Source organism: Megalobrama amblycephala, linkage group LG2 (assembly GCF_018812025.1).
Source record: "Megalobrama amblycephala isolate DHTTF-2021 linkage group LG2, ASM1881202v1, whole genome shotgun sequence".
NCBI classification, from domain to species: domain Eukaryota; kingdom Metazoa; phylum Chordata; class Actinopteri; order Cypriniformes; family Xenocyprididae; genus Megalobrama; species Megalobrama amblycephala.
This window is the reverse complement of record NC_063045.1, coordinates 8153386-8170557: the sequence shown is the minus strand read 5'-3', so window position 1 is coordinate 8170557 and position 17172 is coordinate 8153386. Positions and strand designations below refer to the sequence as shown.

Sequence of the window (17172 nt, the reverse complement as noted above, 5' to 3'; positions counted from 1 at the left end):
ACAACAATAAGAAGCCAATAATGATAAATACATAACATCAATTGCCCAGGTGAAAAGGAAATGGAGCGCAGCGTTAGTTCAGTCAGGCGTAGTGCTGCGAATAGCTGATGCGGTCAGCTTTCAAATCGCTCCAATCACTACCATTCTCCTATTAGACATGGGACATATATACAGGTATGTGGCATTACTGCTTGGTAAGTATATGCTCAAACTGCTCACAACCCTCCCTCCCTCCCCATTATAAGCATGATCATATTACTGTGCACCTTCTGGTTGTCGTCTTCTTTTGTTTCAGATCACTAAGGCTTTCAAGTCCTGGCTGGCATGGACCTCTCAGCTGAGAGACACTCATCCTCATAACCAAGCTAGAGTATAGACGTCCCACTGCCACATCTACATGATTACCACTGTTTGCTTTTGAAGACATTACTAAGTGTCTTAATTGTCTATGTATTTCCAAGCTGATGGTTCCGGGGGGTTAATGTTAAAGCTCTTGTATGTTCAATTAATTTTGGAGCAAGAACCCCCATAAGGAACCATACCGCCAAAGATAAGTTGTGTTTCAATAAACTCAAGTAATTTGCCAAAGTGATCCTGTCTGAAATATATTTAAATTGTGCTTTTTTGGACACACTTAAAGGTTGGGTATATATTTTTCCACCTACACTGTTTGGAAGTTAGTCGGGCCGATACCAACAAACCAATCAGCATTAGGGCGCGTATGACGGTCAGTGAGACAGAATGAGCAAGAGGGAGATTTGGAAATGAAAAAAAAAAAATGCAGAAGAGAAATGAAGAGAGACAATACAAAAAAGCTCAAAAGAATATCACTGGAGTGAAGGTTTATGACTGGGTAAGCGCTTTAGGACCTGCGTTAGAAAAGTTTTCCAGCGCTGGAGAGAGCTAAGTGGGAAGGCCTGAAAACAGACACAGAGGCTGCTTTAAATCCGCTTTTCATGTGAGTAAAACTGGGTTTGAGTGTCATGATTGTCTGGAGCTGCTGTGCTGTTGGCGATTAACAACAAACTCGTTTGTATTTACTCTTGTGTGCTGTATGTTCATTTTTTGTGCTTCCTTGTCATTCGTTCATCAACTGCGCATTCATCAACTGCAACTTTTTTGTGAAGCATTTTGTTGTGCATCAGTTGTGATAAACAGACATCCAATCTTGCGTTGCGTGTGTAACAGTGAGATATCAATAGATAGTGAGAGATTTGCAGTTAAACTACTGCACACTGACGACCGCTAGAGAATGCTGTGTTTAGCGTCATTGGTAGTGCACTTGCCTCACATGAAGCAGAGGGGCCAGGGTTCGAAACTGACTTGGAGCAGGGTACTTAGAGTTGTAGAGTAGTTTTGGAGGTGGAGCAACGAAGAGAGTTGTGGGTTTGTTTGGGTTGATTTCAAATATCAACAATGTCCAACAGCATTGTTGAAAAAATGGATACCCCACCTTTAATTTATTAAAATGATATACTAAATGCCTATTAAATGTATTATTTTGAAACAACTTTAAGTATAAGTGAATTTCAAGATGTACTTAAATACAAATACATTGAAATTGTGTTAAAATGGACCCACTTTAAGTACATTAGTGCAATTTAAGTGTATTTCTTTAAATACATTTAAAATGTACACTTAATACTTCTTGAATTACAGTTAGAGTGTATTTGAAGCAGCATTTTAATGTGCTTCATGTACATTTCCAATACAATTTCAGATCATTACAAATGCATTGGCATTACACTACTTAGTTTATTATAAAGCTGTTTTTTTCAGTATATATATATATATATTTAGAATTTATTTTAAGTAATAATAATTTATTAGAAAAATTCAATTCAGTTTGTCTTTTATAGCAACTGATCTGAAAAACAACAAAAAAAAAGGCAGGCAAATGATGATTAATGATTTGTTTTCCTTTTAAGAATGAACCTGGTGGGTAATATAATCAAAACCCTTCACAGCCCTTAGCAGTTTTATATGTATGCTCTTATAAGCATCCCCTTTTATAATTTAATCTTTGTACTTATCTGTAATTAGAAATGTATATTAGAAAACAAACAGAAAGGCAAAATTATCAAGCTTGAACAAATATAAACACAAATCAATGAACACTACTATAGTTGACTGGTCAGCTCAAACAAAGTAAGTTTGTTCATAACGTTTTTTTTTTTTTAAAGATCATTTACCGCATTACAATGAAGCCAAATTGTTCAGGAAATCAGAAATAAATACATAACTTAAATTTGCAAATAAAAAGAATGTTAAATGTAATGTTGTACATGTTATAATGACATTTTTTTTCTAGCATTCGATCTCAAACTGATTCATTTAAAGAAGTTATTACTCCACCACCTGCGTGACTTCATTCACCAACGTGGTTGAATGACAGGTTTGCGACAATAGGTTTTGGGAAACAGTCATGACTAGCTAGTCGATTTGTTCAACAATGCATCGTACTATGGTAGTTCAGCAGTGAGTTACACCGTTGTTCCGGAAACGCACCCCAGGTTTCGCCACGTGTGTTACACATTGTTTAAATTTAAACAAGTAAATATATAGGGATTTTTTTAAGCATCTTTGGAAAATTGATGTATGATGCATTCAAAATAATATGATATTGAAATCCTTGTGGGAATTTCAGAAGTACCCTATTACAATTAACATATCATGTAATGGCCTTTTAAGTAGCATAACCTTTTACAAGTACAAACAAGTAAATCTGAACAACATATTAATTTTAAGTATGCTTAGTATGCTTATGACAATGCTTAATAATACTTGACAAATGTTTATAATACATTATAAGTTGGTACATTGTAAATGTTAAAAAAAAATGTTTTACAAAATATCTTTCTTTTGAAAATATTAAAATTCTAAATATATAAATATTTCTTGAAAGTGTAATTAAGCATATATTTATTACCATAGAACTTCTAGTATATTTTTTAGAAATATATTTTTTATTTCTTTATTTATTTTTTAGCAATGAATGAACAACAGCTTCTCAATGATGAAAGTCTGGCTGTGGCAGCTGGTGTCTGGAGGACCAGTGGCCATTCGAGGGCCTGTCTAAAGGTCATTGAGGAGAACAGAAGTGAGACATGCTGGTATTTTAGGTGTGACTGACAGTGATGGGATTGCAGTAGTCATTGTGTTGTTGCTGAGCACTGACAGAGCAGGTGGCTTTGCATATGAATATTTTCAGCAGGGCAGTGAGTTTTTATTCACCAGTTTAAAAGTTTTCATTGGTTAAAGCAAGAACACTTTTGGTCCTGAAGTTATAAAGACAATGATGGTATCACATTAGAAATTAAAAGTTTAATGAATAAAAATAATAAAAATTAGAACTAGAACTAGAATTAGAACTAAGGCCGGTTTCACACCGCAAGTGTGAGCGTGAACTGCGGCTGCAGAGACGCACGAGAATTCACACTGGAAGTGTTTGTACAGTGTCACAGCAGTGGCTGTGAGCATTTCAAGATGGTCCCAATTTATATTAAGTGGCCTTAACTACTATGTACTTACATTTAAATTAATCATTTGATACAATGCACTTATTGTGTACATACATGCTTTTACATTGTACTTATATATTTTTTAAATACCTGCATGTAATTACATCTGTAATTAATTTCTGTTATTACATTTATAATTACACTGTTGACCCATCCCTTACACTTTACCCCTATCCTAAACCTACCCATACCATCAAAGCTTTTCCTAACCTTACCCGTATCCCACTTCAATAGCAGAAAAAGAGTTTTGCAACTCAATACGAACACAATAAGTACATTGTACTTATTTTTTGATGTAAGTACATAGTAGTTAAGGCCACTTAATATAAAGTGGGACCAAGACGACTATACATTTGTTTTTATAAGTTGGTCATTTATAAACTTGATAGTCTTTAAAGTTTGTTAACATGCAAGGTGTACAACACTCTCGTATAAACTTAAAATAAATAAATAAATAAAAGCCTTGTGTTATTCATTGCTGCACACGAATGCGGTAAGCTTTGTGTTTTACATCATCTGACGCGTGCACATGTTTACAACACAGCAAACTCTGCAAAAAAAGCCAACAAACTCGGGTTTGATTTGGGTATGCTAGATCCTAGCTGTCTGTGCAATAACTAAAATAATGTTTATGTATCATATTTTCTGGCCAGTTTTTTTTTTATAATACACCATACTTTAACCCAAACTGAATAATTAAAAACAATTTTAAATGAGTAAATCTTCTATAAATATTTTTTAATATTAATTTTATTTCCTGACATACTCCAATTCTTGTTAAAACACAGACATGCTTATTCTGTGCATTTTGAGCACTTTTTGTGTGAAATCATATTTATTTTGTCCATTAAAGGTGTACTTTCACTTTAATTGAGCGTTAGCAGCACTATATATATATATATATATATATATATATATATATATATATATATATATATATATATATATATATATATATATATATATATGAAAATCTATGGTCACTCCTTTGAATGGTCATGAGTAAGAAGAGTTGATTCCATATACAAACTAGGAGGTATTAGAAAAGTTATGGGAAATGAGTATAATACTTCATTATCATGATAACAAGAGCAATATGATTCATAGTCCATTGGCTGGTCTTTTCTCATTAGTTCTCAGTTATTGTAAAGCTTCTTCAACAGATGGAGTCACTGTGACTCTCGAGCACAGTAATAAACAGCAGTGTCCTCTTCTCTCAGACTCTTGGCTTCAAGATACTGTGTACTTTGAGACACATCCTCACTCAGTGTGAAGTGGTTTTCCATTGTATCTGCATAATCAACACTACCAGTGTTTACTCTCCCAATCCACTCCAGAGCTTTCCCTGGCTTCTGTCTGATCCAGTGCATGTAGTAGTCTGTCATCGTAAAACCAGATATTTTACAGGAGATCTTAACTGTTTCTCCAGGTCTCTTCATCACAGCAGGAGACTGATCTAATCGGATTTCATCACCACTGATACCTGTGGAATAAAAGACATAAATCAATGAAGAGCTTGTATTAATTAAAGTTCTGTTTGACTGAAAAAAAATGTCAAAATTACCTTTTTGAGATACAATCACCATACAGATGAAATGCCAAATATTCATGTTCATGTTATGAAAGGAGGAACCTGCTGCAACAGTCAAAACAGATGTATGGAGATAAACAGATTTGGACTTTTTTTTAAAGGGAACTAGGAGAAGTAGGTTTGCATAGACTGCCCTCTAAAGGTACATTTACATTTTCTGTGCCCTTATTAACCTCTGTAACCATGTCTGCCTCTCTGACTTTCAGGCTATTGTTTTTTATTTCTTATTTTCTTGCTCAGAGGGGCTGGTTACCAATTAAGTTTAGATATTTTAAGTAATCCAATTTTTTATTCAAATCCAAATCCTGCAAAATATACACAGTTGTCATGTGCAGATACATCTGCATTTTACTGTTGTCTCTGGAGATGGTGAATCATCCTTCAACAGTTTTAGAGTAATATCTGTCACTGCCGCTTAAAGCAGAAACATATGAGATCCACTCACGCCCTTTCCCTTCAGCCTGTCTTTGTAATGGGTAGTATTCATAGTATTCATCACACAGACTGCATTAATATTCAGGCATGAAAACGGGTCAGGGGTGAAAAAGGTGAGAAGGATATTACCCCTCTAGGGTGGTCCGGGGGCATGCTCCCCCAGAAGAAAAATTTAAATATTCCATATTTTAAAGCATCAATCTGATGCATTTTGAAATGCTTTTTTTGCCAACCTGGGCAGAGCTGGAGAAACTTAACTTCAGCCATGAGTCAAAAATTATTATGGCCTCCTTACTAAGTATTATGAAGGGGGATCGAGCGGGAATCTTTATTGGTGTCGATTTTCAGTCTCTTTTTAATGATAGGCTTTACACATCTGTCAATCATCCCCACTTGCTATTTGGGGGAAGAACCTAGCGCTATGATTGGTCGAACTCTTCTTCTTTTGGTGTTGCTTGATTTGAGAACTGCGCGTGCACAGAGGCGTCACCAGGTTTTTGCGTAGTTTAGAGTGACAAATCGTACCAGTGTAGCGATTTCGTACAGTTATTAATTAATTTATGAGTTAGATATATGAATATAATAAAATCTGATTTCGAGATGGAGTACTTTCTTCACAGTATCATTAAACAAATAGAACAATGCATTTGACAGCCATGTGATATACATACAGTAGGTGAATGAGATGTGGAAATAGCTTTAAAATGAATCTAAACTTGACATATAAGAAAAGCATGTAGAAGAAGTTATGGTTTACAGACAAAATTCCATCATTAAAATGAACACTAGCACAAATACAGTCATTTAAACTAAGTCTAAACACTAGGAAGCATACATGCACTTGATAGACGTGACGGGTACACTTTGGCACATGTCATATTTTAAGAGGAGCTGCACATACAATCTCTAAGCATGTTTGTGTGTTTTTGTGTGTCTGTGTGTGTGTGTGGAATTTGTCTGGTCAGTCTCTGGGCCCACAAAAGGGGGGTGATCCTTTTGAAGTCTCCAGAGCTAGGAAGTTGGAGTTTTCTGTTTAACCTCACGGGTCCACAAAAATGCCAAAAGTCACAGTCGGCCGGTCACAGTTTATTGACCAAGAACGGATCCATCCAGACGTTACACCTTTGAAGTCAAAATGCGTATCCGCTACGCAAATTGTGTACAGGTTGGCAGGTCTGCTTATTGATAGAACGGTGGACCACTTTACCTTCTGCCTTGTCAGTCCCCTCACCTCAAAATCTACCTCCTCAAAAACGGTAGCTTTAACTAATATTTTTCCACCGTAGCTTTAGCTAGCTGGCTAACGTTGCGTTCTGTCCTGCTGTGTTCAATGACTCAATTCATCAAGCTGTAGCTAACGTTAGCTAAGTCTATGTCAACAGAGCTCCTGGTTAACTTAACTTAGATATACCAGAAAATATTAAAATTATTGAAACCATCACTCTCCAAATTCAGTCAGGTAAATCGCCGAGGCCAGGCGTGCTTTCAGCTTCTGATGGTGGTCTGCACTGGTGATGCAAGGCCCTTCGCGTTAATATTTCCAAGCACTCGTGCTCCCTTCTGGCACGCACACCTGTTCGCAATTCACTGAATCGCAGTTCGCAGTTCACTGAATCTCGTGCTCCCTTCTGGCACGCGCACCTGTTCGCAATATGAACCCCCCCCCCCCCAAACATTTTTCTCATCGAATCTATACGATTCACGTAGGTCACCTATTTTGGTTTCAAAACGGCGAATTTCGCAGAAAGGTGAGGGATTTTCATGTATGAATATTGAGAGTTAATACGGTCATAGTTCTGTTCAATATACAAAGTAATTTTAGTTTAACATTATTAATTGTTTTAAAGTAATTTTAGTTTATTAATTGTTTTATTTTGTCATGTTTATAATAGAGCCGTTAGACTGAGTTTAGAGTAGATCCGTTAATCTGAGATCGTTTACTCATGTCACGCTCTCTCACACGGTATCGTGAGAGTTTCTTCATGCGGGCAAACGTTATCAGGTGAGATCACGAGAGTTGGCTCATACGAGTAAATGCCATCACTGAGAAAACATAATTTCTTGTGATTATTCTCGGTTTATTCTCAGGTAATGGATCATTAAAGTTATTAAAATGCATTTAGAAAACAAGTATGAATGTTAAGAACGTGTATGTAATAGTACAAAAAGAGTAAAAGTTTTACTGAGTGTGCTAGTGCGTGTTTATGCGCGGAGCACATGGTAGTCGGCCTACTAATGTAGTTTTCGCCATGTGGAAAAGCTAAAAGACGTTTATATATTTTGTATTATGTTTCATACTGTTTATTTTTGTAACTGTTTACGAGTTTTGTAAGAGTATACGTTACTGTATTCATGTTTTATTCGCTGATGGTGAAAAGAATGAGAAATGTTGAGAGTAGTTAATATAAGTTAATATATTCGCAACAGAAAGGACATTATATATATTACTGTGACCTGTTTGTGAATATGAGTTATGTGTGCTTAACATGAAAATTATACGAGTAAACGCCATCACTGAGAAAACATCACTCATCATCTCTTGTGATTATTCTCCGTTTATTCTCAGGCGTAATATCTTATCCATGAAATTTCTGCATTACCAACTTAAATCTCAGAGAAAGAGTACAGGTCAGTTTGTCAGACTAAAAAAAATAAAATCCAACTCCAAACATCATTTTATCTTAAGCAATATGTGTCACTATACAATGATTCACTCTAAAACCTTTAGTTAATGGGAAATGTAAATATACATTTTCTTCAAAATTTGTTTGTCTCTTCAAGTTAATAAAACACATTAAATACATTCTAAAACCCATAGGAAAATCCTGAGGGAAATCATGAAAAATTCTAATTCTCTTTATGACTAGCTGCAAACTCTTCAGCTGAATTCAATAAATTCATTTATTTCTACATTTATTTAATGGACAATTATCCCGTTCATGGCCACCTTTATACACATTGATTTTTGAAGCTGTGTATGAGGAAATGTTGCAGGAAATGTTACCATTAAACAATTAATATTTTGAATCTTGAAGATGTTTGCAGCAAATTTGCTTCAGTGATTTCATGCATGAACAGTTTTTGTTCAGCCCTGCAGTCTTTTGTGTAACTGTGAGTGTCTTGCACAGTAATAAACAGCTGTGTCTTCAGTCTTCAGGCTTTTCACCTCTAAATACAGCATGTTTTTGCTGGTGTCTTTTGTGATGGAGAACTGGCCTTGAAGAGACTGAGCATAATATGCAGTTGTGCCAGTGTCTATATATCCAATCCACTCCAGTCCTCTCCCTGGTTTCTGACGGATCCAGTGCATCCAGTAGCTGCTCATTGAGAATCCAGACACACTGCAGGACAGAGTGACTGATTCTCCTGGTCTTTTGACCACAGAATCTGAGGAGGTCAAAGACTGACCACTAACACCTGAAAGATAAAGAAAATTAACATTAGTTTAGTTAGAACAGTGCACCTTTAACTGAGAAGAATTTGAGAGTTTCTCACATGAAATAATCAACAGCAGAACTCCATACAGTAGCATTTCCATTATCACCCCAAAACTGTAAAATGATATTAATGATATTCAGTTGCACTGCAGCTGCAGGACACAAACACTGACGGAGAATTTGGTTTTATAGCAAGTACTTTTAGAGTTTGTGTTACACTGACCCTCCCTAAATCATGTGATTTGCATACAAAGGCAAAACTGTGGTAAAACTGAACTGAGAAAATGGATTCAAATATTCCTGACTGAATTCTGATTGATTTTGATACAATATTATTTCATTTTCTTTGAATCTGATTCATTTTCAGGAAGCTTGCTGACATTCGGGTCAAAGACGAGACGTCACCATTTTGGTGTCCACATCAAATTTACAAAAGTCATTTTATGTACATAAAAAATGTTAAATGCAAGCAGTGTGTCTACTTTCATATTTCAAATAACTTTTGAGAAAATAAAATGTCAACATATGGGGAAATAATGTTCCAAAATGTAAATTTGTCATTCAGCGTTATGTCCGGACTTTGATTTTACCATTACATCTTTAAATAAATATATAAAATACCAATTTAAAAATATATGTCTGTGTTCTCTGCATTTTCAAATAAGTGTTGGCTGTCACATATTAAAATGACTGTCTTATTGTTTTTTTTAATGTATTTAAATAACCAGGGGATTCAGTTTGTCAGAGGTCATTCAGTGTAACAGGATCAAGAAGCCATTCTGAAATCAAATAAAAAAAACAGATAGTCATTCAACAGTCTGTGACATAAAACACTTATATTGTTAGATTTTAAAAATAAATAAATTAAATTAAAAAAGCAGATGTTGTGAATAATTGTGATTAACTTTACTGGTCAAGCTCACTGTTTGATATAGGTGACCAGTGTATGGCCTGCAATATAATCTGAAGTAGAAGTTTTGTCATTCAGTGTAACACAAAGTCTGTGTTGCACCACAGTATCATCCATTACACTAAATGACAGTATCACTGTATAAATAATTTATATACATATATACATTATTATTATAAATAATTAATATTTATATTAATTAGAAGTTTCTTACGTAAAATAATCATCAGCCGAACAACATACTGTAGCATTTCCATTGTCTCAACTGCCAGTAAACAACAAGTTACACAGAAAAAAAAAGTTTACACATCAGCTGATTTAGATGGTTAGTCGTTGGACGGTTTATAAAACAATCCTCTGGGAGTGAGGGTGATCCGCCCTACAGAATAGTTTGCATATTAAGAGATTTTTTGAGGGTTTAGAGTAGTCAGAGCCATATGTGGACAGAGCTCCGAAATACAGCGTAACAGCGCTGAGGGTGATAAAAAATACAACATAAAAAAATGTAATCATAACTTGTTGTTATATTACAAGAAACAAAGTTGAAATACAGATGACAACAGATAACAACCACTTTGCAGAGTGCTTATGTGTTCACGCTTGAGCTTGAACTAAGAGTTTTTTTTTTTAAATCACACATATGGAATATCTTCATATTAGATATTAACAATTTAACTGAGTTGTCTTGAGCAAACAATATCAAATGATGTTGCTGATTTTTTTAGGGTTTATGATTTCCCAGCATGCTTAATGGCATTTTGCTTTGGTGACTTTATTCATTTTTATAGCTGTTTTTGACTGCAGTGTCTTCGATTTTCAGACATCACATCTGAAGATACAGCTGATTCTTGCTATTATCTCTTGAGGTCTTAAACTTGTGCAGAATGGGAGAAGTGGAGGTATTTTATATTTTGGGACTGTAAAGTCATTTCATTTTTATACTTGCATTACTTGAAATATACTTTATCAACATGCTCCTTCGTTAACTCATCAGATTATGTATTATATTTGGATGTTCTTCTAGTTTGCATATTTTTAAAACATGCATCCTATTGTAACAAAACTTACAAAATATAGGAAAGTGGCCAATGAAGCTGAAGAGTATCCACAAAGAGAGCAACTCTTTAATTCTCTCTCTTTAATGTTCATGTCTGACTGCACTTCTGTTTTTGTTCAGCGCTGCAGTTTTTTGTGTAACTGTGACTCTCTTGCACAGTAATAAACAGCTGTGTCTTCAGTCTTCAGGCTTTTTATTTCCAAGTACACCATGTTTTTGCTGGTGTCTTTTGTGATGGAGAACTGGCCTTGTAGAGACTGAGCAAAAATAGTTCCAGTGCCACTGTCAATTCGGCCGATCCACTCCAGTCCTCTCCCTGGTTTCTGACGGATCCAGTGCAGCCAGCTAAGGGAGAGTCCAGAAACCACACAAGATAGTGTGACTGATTCTCCTGGTTTCTTTACTTCAGAGCCAGAAGAGGTCAGTGATTGACCATGTGCATCTGGAACTAAGAAAAAATGTTCACATAATTAAAACAGCATTGGTTTTAAATATTCATATTTAGAAAGTTTATTACTGAGATTGGTAAGCAGATTGAAACTTACATGAAACCAATACAAATATAATAATATAACTCAGATTCATCTTCCTCTAAGACCAATGCAGTTCCATGCAAAAACTGTGTTTCTGGTGTGTGAAGAAGTGTGAAAAATTAAAGCATTTATTGGACAGAGAACAGACGATGTTTCAGACTTCATTTGATTAAGGGAGGGTCTTAAAAAATAAACAAAATCTGCTGCACTGCCCTCACTGTTAATCAGTGATGACCCTGTTTTACAGATGAAGATGGGAAAAACTTTATGTGTGTATATGTGTATATATATATATACACATATACACAGATGTATACAGATGTATATAATAAATGCTTTGTCAGGTAACATAAAAATGTGTTACAATCAAAAAAATAACTTTTAATTCAAGTCTTAAACAATATAAAATATGGACTTAAAATATGACTTTATTTCTGTCAGTGTGTGTAGTCCACATTTACTTATAGTAATTTATAAAGTCTTTCATTGCTTATGAATTATTACTTTGTTGATAATGTAGAGGAATTTTTATTTTTTATCATTTATTTTCTTGATTTATAAAATTGTGCATTAATATTTGTTTTCTCTCTGTCTTATGTGACATTTAAAAACAGCTTGTTCAGTGGAAAAGTACTACTTATGCTGTTGTATTAAGAAGCACTTCTGAAAGGAAGTGAGGCGAAGGTGCAAATGTGTTTGGCTTGGAGCTCAATAGGGCATCTGCTAAGTTTTAGACCCCTTTCTTTTTTTATTCTTCTGATCCATATATGGTTATGATTGGTTTGGGGTAACAAAGAACAATAAGATGGGTATGAGACAGCCACACTGGGTGAGGGTGTTCTTCTCTAGAACTCTGTATCTGCATTGAACAACCTTCTTGCAAGAATAAAATCAATGAAGACATTTTCTGAGTGTTTGTTTCATTACATTCTCACCACTAAAGGAATAAAGAATTTTTCCACGATAATATGTAAAAGACATTTTGGTAACACTATTTTCAGGCTATACTGTTTTTAACCACATGTAGCACAAACATGACTGATTATGTTTTGTCCTGAGGTCGATGGCTTTTAAACCTTGTGCTACTATTATATTATATTTTTGCAATGAGCGTCTTTAACAGTTAATAAACCTCACAGGATGAAGCTGCCTGTATCAACAGTACAAACAAATGTACAAAACATGATTATTCACGAGGTTGAGCTGAAATATTGAACACCACATGAAACGCAGACATGAAGTCTGTTATGCCAGTCGTAAGAGTGAGGGGAAGTTCAATTTGCATGTTGAATATGGCATGAAATGTGTAAAAAGTAAAAAGTGTAAAAAATGTAATAATAGCTTAAATTGTAGTAGACTTATTTTTTATTCATTCACTATAGCTTATTTTCATATGACATGAGAGTTTTCAACCTTTTCTCTTCCCTCAGTTTAGGATTTATGCCAGTATTTTTGGAAAGGTTTGAACATTTTTTTTTTTTTTTAACCTTGCATACCTTTTAAACTTAAATTTATTTCATATTGGTGTGATGCAAGATTGATTTTAGCACTGATAGCTGCCGACTGAGATACCAGACACACTGCAGGAGAGAATAACGGATTCTCCAGGGTTTTTCACTACAGAATTCAAAGACTGACCACTAACAGCTGAAAGACATGGGAAATTAATGTGATAATAATGAAACATAATTGATGAAATAGAACAATGAGATGACTGTATGTAATTCAGAAGAATTAAAAGTTTCTCTATGGAGCAACATTTCCATTAAGAAGCTATTTAGCTGCACAGCATCTGAACACAAGTACTGACTCAATTCAATTTATAGCACAGTCCCTTGAGTATTTGAATTACATGAATTATCCTCCCTACAAAATTATTTGGTTTGTTAACATTACAAAATAACCATTTTGTCTGATTATATTGTGATATTGTAAATGTTAGAACATAGGCTAATTTGTAACGTTTCTGGTTATTGTTCTGGGGAATCATAAAAGCAACAGCGGTATCGGTCAGCACCATGGGCAGATGAGCAAGTGAAGTACAGATGATGGTTTGGGTCAGTGGCGTGCAGTGGGGTTCTGAAATGAGGAGGCAAAGTCTTCACTGTTTTTGATTTTAATGTTATTTATTTTAATGTAAATTGCAGTTACACTTAATGTTGACACATTTTTCAGGTAAAGAAACATCACTTACAATATCATGGAAAAAAAATGTTTATAATTTATTTAAAGAAAGTATATTTCTCATCAAGTTAGTGTTTTTAAGCATTGTTGTACATACCAAAATAACTAAAAGAATGCAGTAACAAATTTCATATGTCATATATTTTATTTGTGAACTGGTGACTGCTGTTCAGTTGTTTCTTTTTAGTAGTCAACTTATTGTCAGATCAGCAGTCATCAAAGCTCAGTAAACACTGCAGGTGTCATGATGGTCACAATGGTTATTTTTGAGCGTCACTACAGCAATTAAAGCAAGAGTACTATACATTACAGTAAGCTGGATGAAAGAAAAATAATTAAAGTTAGAAACAAATAAATACAAATCTGAGTGAAGATCAAAAATTGCAATCTCCATCAACAGTAAACTCTGTCCTTTCAATGGTCATATAAATGGTGAGTGGATTTCAGATACAAACAAGAAAGTATCTGAATTTAAGAACCAGAAAGAATTAAAATCATGATGATCTTATTATAACAATGACTACTAATATTTAAAAATAATAATGATTATGATTAAAAAGTAATTAGTCATAGCCTTATAACTTCTTTCTGTGGTTATTGTAGGGCCTCTTCAACAGATGGAGTCACTGTGTCTGTCGAGCACAGTAATAAACAGCAGTGTCCTCTTCTCTCAGACTCTTGGCTTCAAGATACTGTGTACTTTGAGACACGTCCTCACTCATAGTGAAGTGATTTTTCACAGAGTCTGCGTAGATAAGATAATCAGAGCTAGAACTACTGCCAGAGTTTACTCCCCCAATCCACTCCAGAGCTTTCCCTGGCTTCTGCCTGATCCAGTGCATCCAGTAGTCTGTCATCGTAAAACCAGATATTTTACAGGAGATCTTCACTGTTTCTCCAGGTCTCTTTATCACAGCAGGAGACTGATCTAATCGGATTTCATCACCACTGATACCTGTGGAAAAATAGACATAAATCATATTAACAGTGAGCTTCTATCATAGTGCTGTTTTCTAGAATAACACAAATATCAAATTTACCTTGTTGAGAAACAATCACCACAAATATGAAATGCCAGATGCTCATTGACACCATTGTCAAAACGTTTGCTAAATGTAAATTCTGCTCCTGTTGTTTCAGTGGACAGTGAACAGTGATCTGGATTTGTGTGTTATATAGAGGTAAATCATCACATTTGCATAATCTGCTTTCTCAGGCCTTGTACGTGATTATTATTAATGAGAGGAGGAGGAGTTACTAAGTCCAGAATTGTTTATTGTGACTCCAATTTAGCTGTTTTCTTCATGTAATTTAAATGATGTCAGTATGCTAATAGTTTAGCATAACTTATAATTACTGTTAAGTCTTCAGAAACGGGTCATGTTTAATTTAAGTTAGTGACTCCCTCTTGTGGAGCTCTGCTGCTATAGTAGACTATATTATATAATATATTAGCATTGATACATTTCTACAATACACTTTTATACACATTTTTTTTTATTATTAATATAAATTACATTAATATGTAAATTATATTCATTGTTTAACCAAAAAAATATCAATAAATATTGTTTGTGTTCACAGACTCAAAATAATAATCTAAGATGATAAAATGTTCAGGCCACTTTACATGTGTGTGTGTGTGTGTGTGTGTGTGTGTGTGTGTGTGTGTGTGTGTGTGTGTGTAATGTGTCTGAATATGATCATGAGTGTGAAGAAGGCATTGATTGTGTTGATCTTTGTGTTGATGATCTCAGAGCTTGGGTAGTAACTGATTACATGTAATCTGGATTAAGTAATCAGATTACAAAAAATAATACTTGTAATAAGATTCTATTACATTTTAAAATACTCAAATACTACTTTTTTATTGATTACATGATTACATTATTCCCATTATTCCCAGTAAATTATTTATAATTCATTGATTCTCTCCACTGTTTTTTTTTTCTTTTAATTTTTTCATTAAAATATATATATTTTTTTCTTTTAATGAGACCCACACAGCATTTTACCACTAGATTTACAGAAATCATTTCACTTTTAAAAAGGGTTTTGTCAACATTGCAGCATTGCATATTTAATCCACTCCTGATGTAACACATTATAAGGATAGTTCACCCAAAAAAAAAAAAAAAAAAAAAAAAAAAAAAAAACATGATTTGCTCTTTAAAAATTACGATACTTACAAATTATAATCCATAACCGGTGATTTGTTTTGCTCTATCCTCTGCACCTCCACGTCCATCATTACGTTGTACATCAGGTCAAAGGATACTCTTCTGCCCGATTCTGCATATGGTCATCTCCTGGAAGCTAGTTATTTGAAGTTTTCAATATAGATATTTTTCTTACATCGATTTGCTCCAGAAGGCCTTTATTAACCCCCTGGAGTCGTATGGATTACTGTTTTTATGGATGGATGCATTATTTTTGGCTTCAAAACGTGTCCCCCCATTTACAAACATTATCAACCTTAGAGGACTAAGGATATTTTTTTTTAAATATATTTCTGATTGACACCTAGGGGCTTGATGGTGAGTAAATCATGGGATGACAAATTAAGATATTTTTAGTGAAATCCATTTTTTTTTTTTTTTTTTATCCCTATAATACACAGTACACAATACAGCACAACAATGCTCACTATACAGAGGATCCCTTTCAGAAAACTATGGTTACAGTCGCAACTCGAATCTATTTTTTAGCCTATAAATTCTTGTTGGCATTAGTTAATACATACATGAATCAATGAAATTATTTTTCTACCGTATTGTTTTGAACTAACACAATTATACTAAAATTGCTCAGATAATATTTGTGATTTGTAAGAAAAGTAATTAATGTACAAAAATGTAAATTGTTACACTGTAAAGCTTTGGTGGATTAAATAAGACAAATGTCTGTTTGTTGCATTCAGATTTTGTGCAGTACTGTAGTTGTATTTGTCACTGTGGCTTTCTTGCACAATAATATACAGCAGTGTCTTCATTCTTCATATTATTCATCTGCAGATACATCTGTTTCTTGCTGTTGTCTCTGGAGATGGTGAACCGTCCCTGAACAGACTGAGAGTAGTATATAGTACTGCCAGATGAGATGTATGCCAGCCACTCCAGACCTCCTCCTGCTGCCTGTCTGATCCAAGACAAGTCCTGGTCACTGCTAAATCCAGAGGCTGTACAGGTAAGTCTGTGAGATCCTCCAGGTTTAATGACTGCTGACTCAGACTCAGTCAGTGTCTGACACCAACAGACTGAAAAATGAACAGTTCAACATTAACATTTACAACAGTACACATGAATAAGTCTGATTGTCAACAGGTTTTCAAAAGCCCTTCTTACATTCTGTGAGAGCAAACATGAAGATAAAACCCAGTTTAGACACAATATCCATTGCCATGTTATGAAAAGAGGAACCTGATGCAGGAAAGTCAAACAAGTTTTGTGTCTGTAGATGAATAGAGTGGGGGCTTTTAAAAGAGACAAGAAGTATAGGTTTGCA

General features: G+C 34.5%; 5 gene segments (V, D, J or C); all 5 read right to left on the bottom strand.

The window, feature by feature from the left end:
• Positions 1 to 4690: 4690 nt before the first annotated feature.
• On the bottom strand, positions 4691 to 5348 carry LOC125263443. The segment is given in 2 exon segments: positions 4691 to 5004; positions 5086 to 5348. Coding segments are annotated over 2 exon segments (366 nt in total).
• Positions 5349 to 8617: 3269 nt separating this feature from the next.
• On the bottom strand, positions 8618 to 9164 carry LOC125263437. The segment is given in 2 exon segments: positions 8618 to 8964; positions 9043 to 9164. Coding segments are annotated over 2 exon segments (375 nt in total).
• Positions 9165 to 11052: 1888 nt separating this feature from the next.
• On the bottom strand, positions 11053 to 11599 carry LOC125263439. The segment is given in 2 exon segments: positions 11053 to 11399; positions 11497 to 11599. Coding segments are annotated over 2 exon segments (372 nt in total).
• A 2676-nt stretch (positions 11600 to 14275) lies between these two features.
• Positions 14276 to 15050, bottom strand: LOC125263432. The segment is given in 2 exon segments: positions 14276 to 14623; positions 14709 to 15050. Coding segments are annotated over 2 exon segments (387 nt in total).
• A 1566-nt stretch (positions 15051 to 16616) lies between these two features.
• Positions 16617 to 17172, bottom strand: LOC125262622. The segment is given in 2 exon segments: positions 16617 to 16924; positions 17013 to 17172. Coding segments are annotated over 2 exon segments (366 nt in total).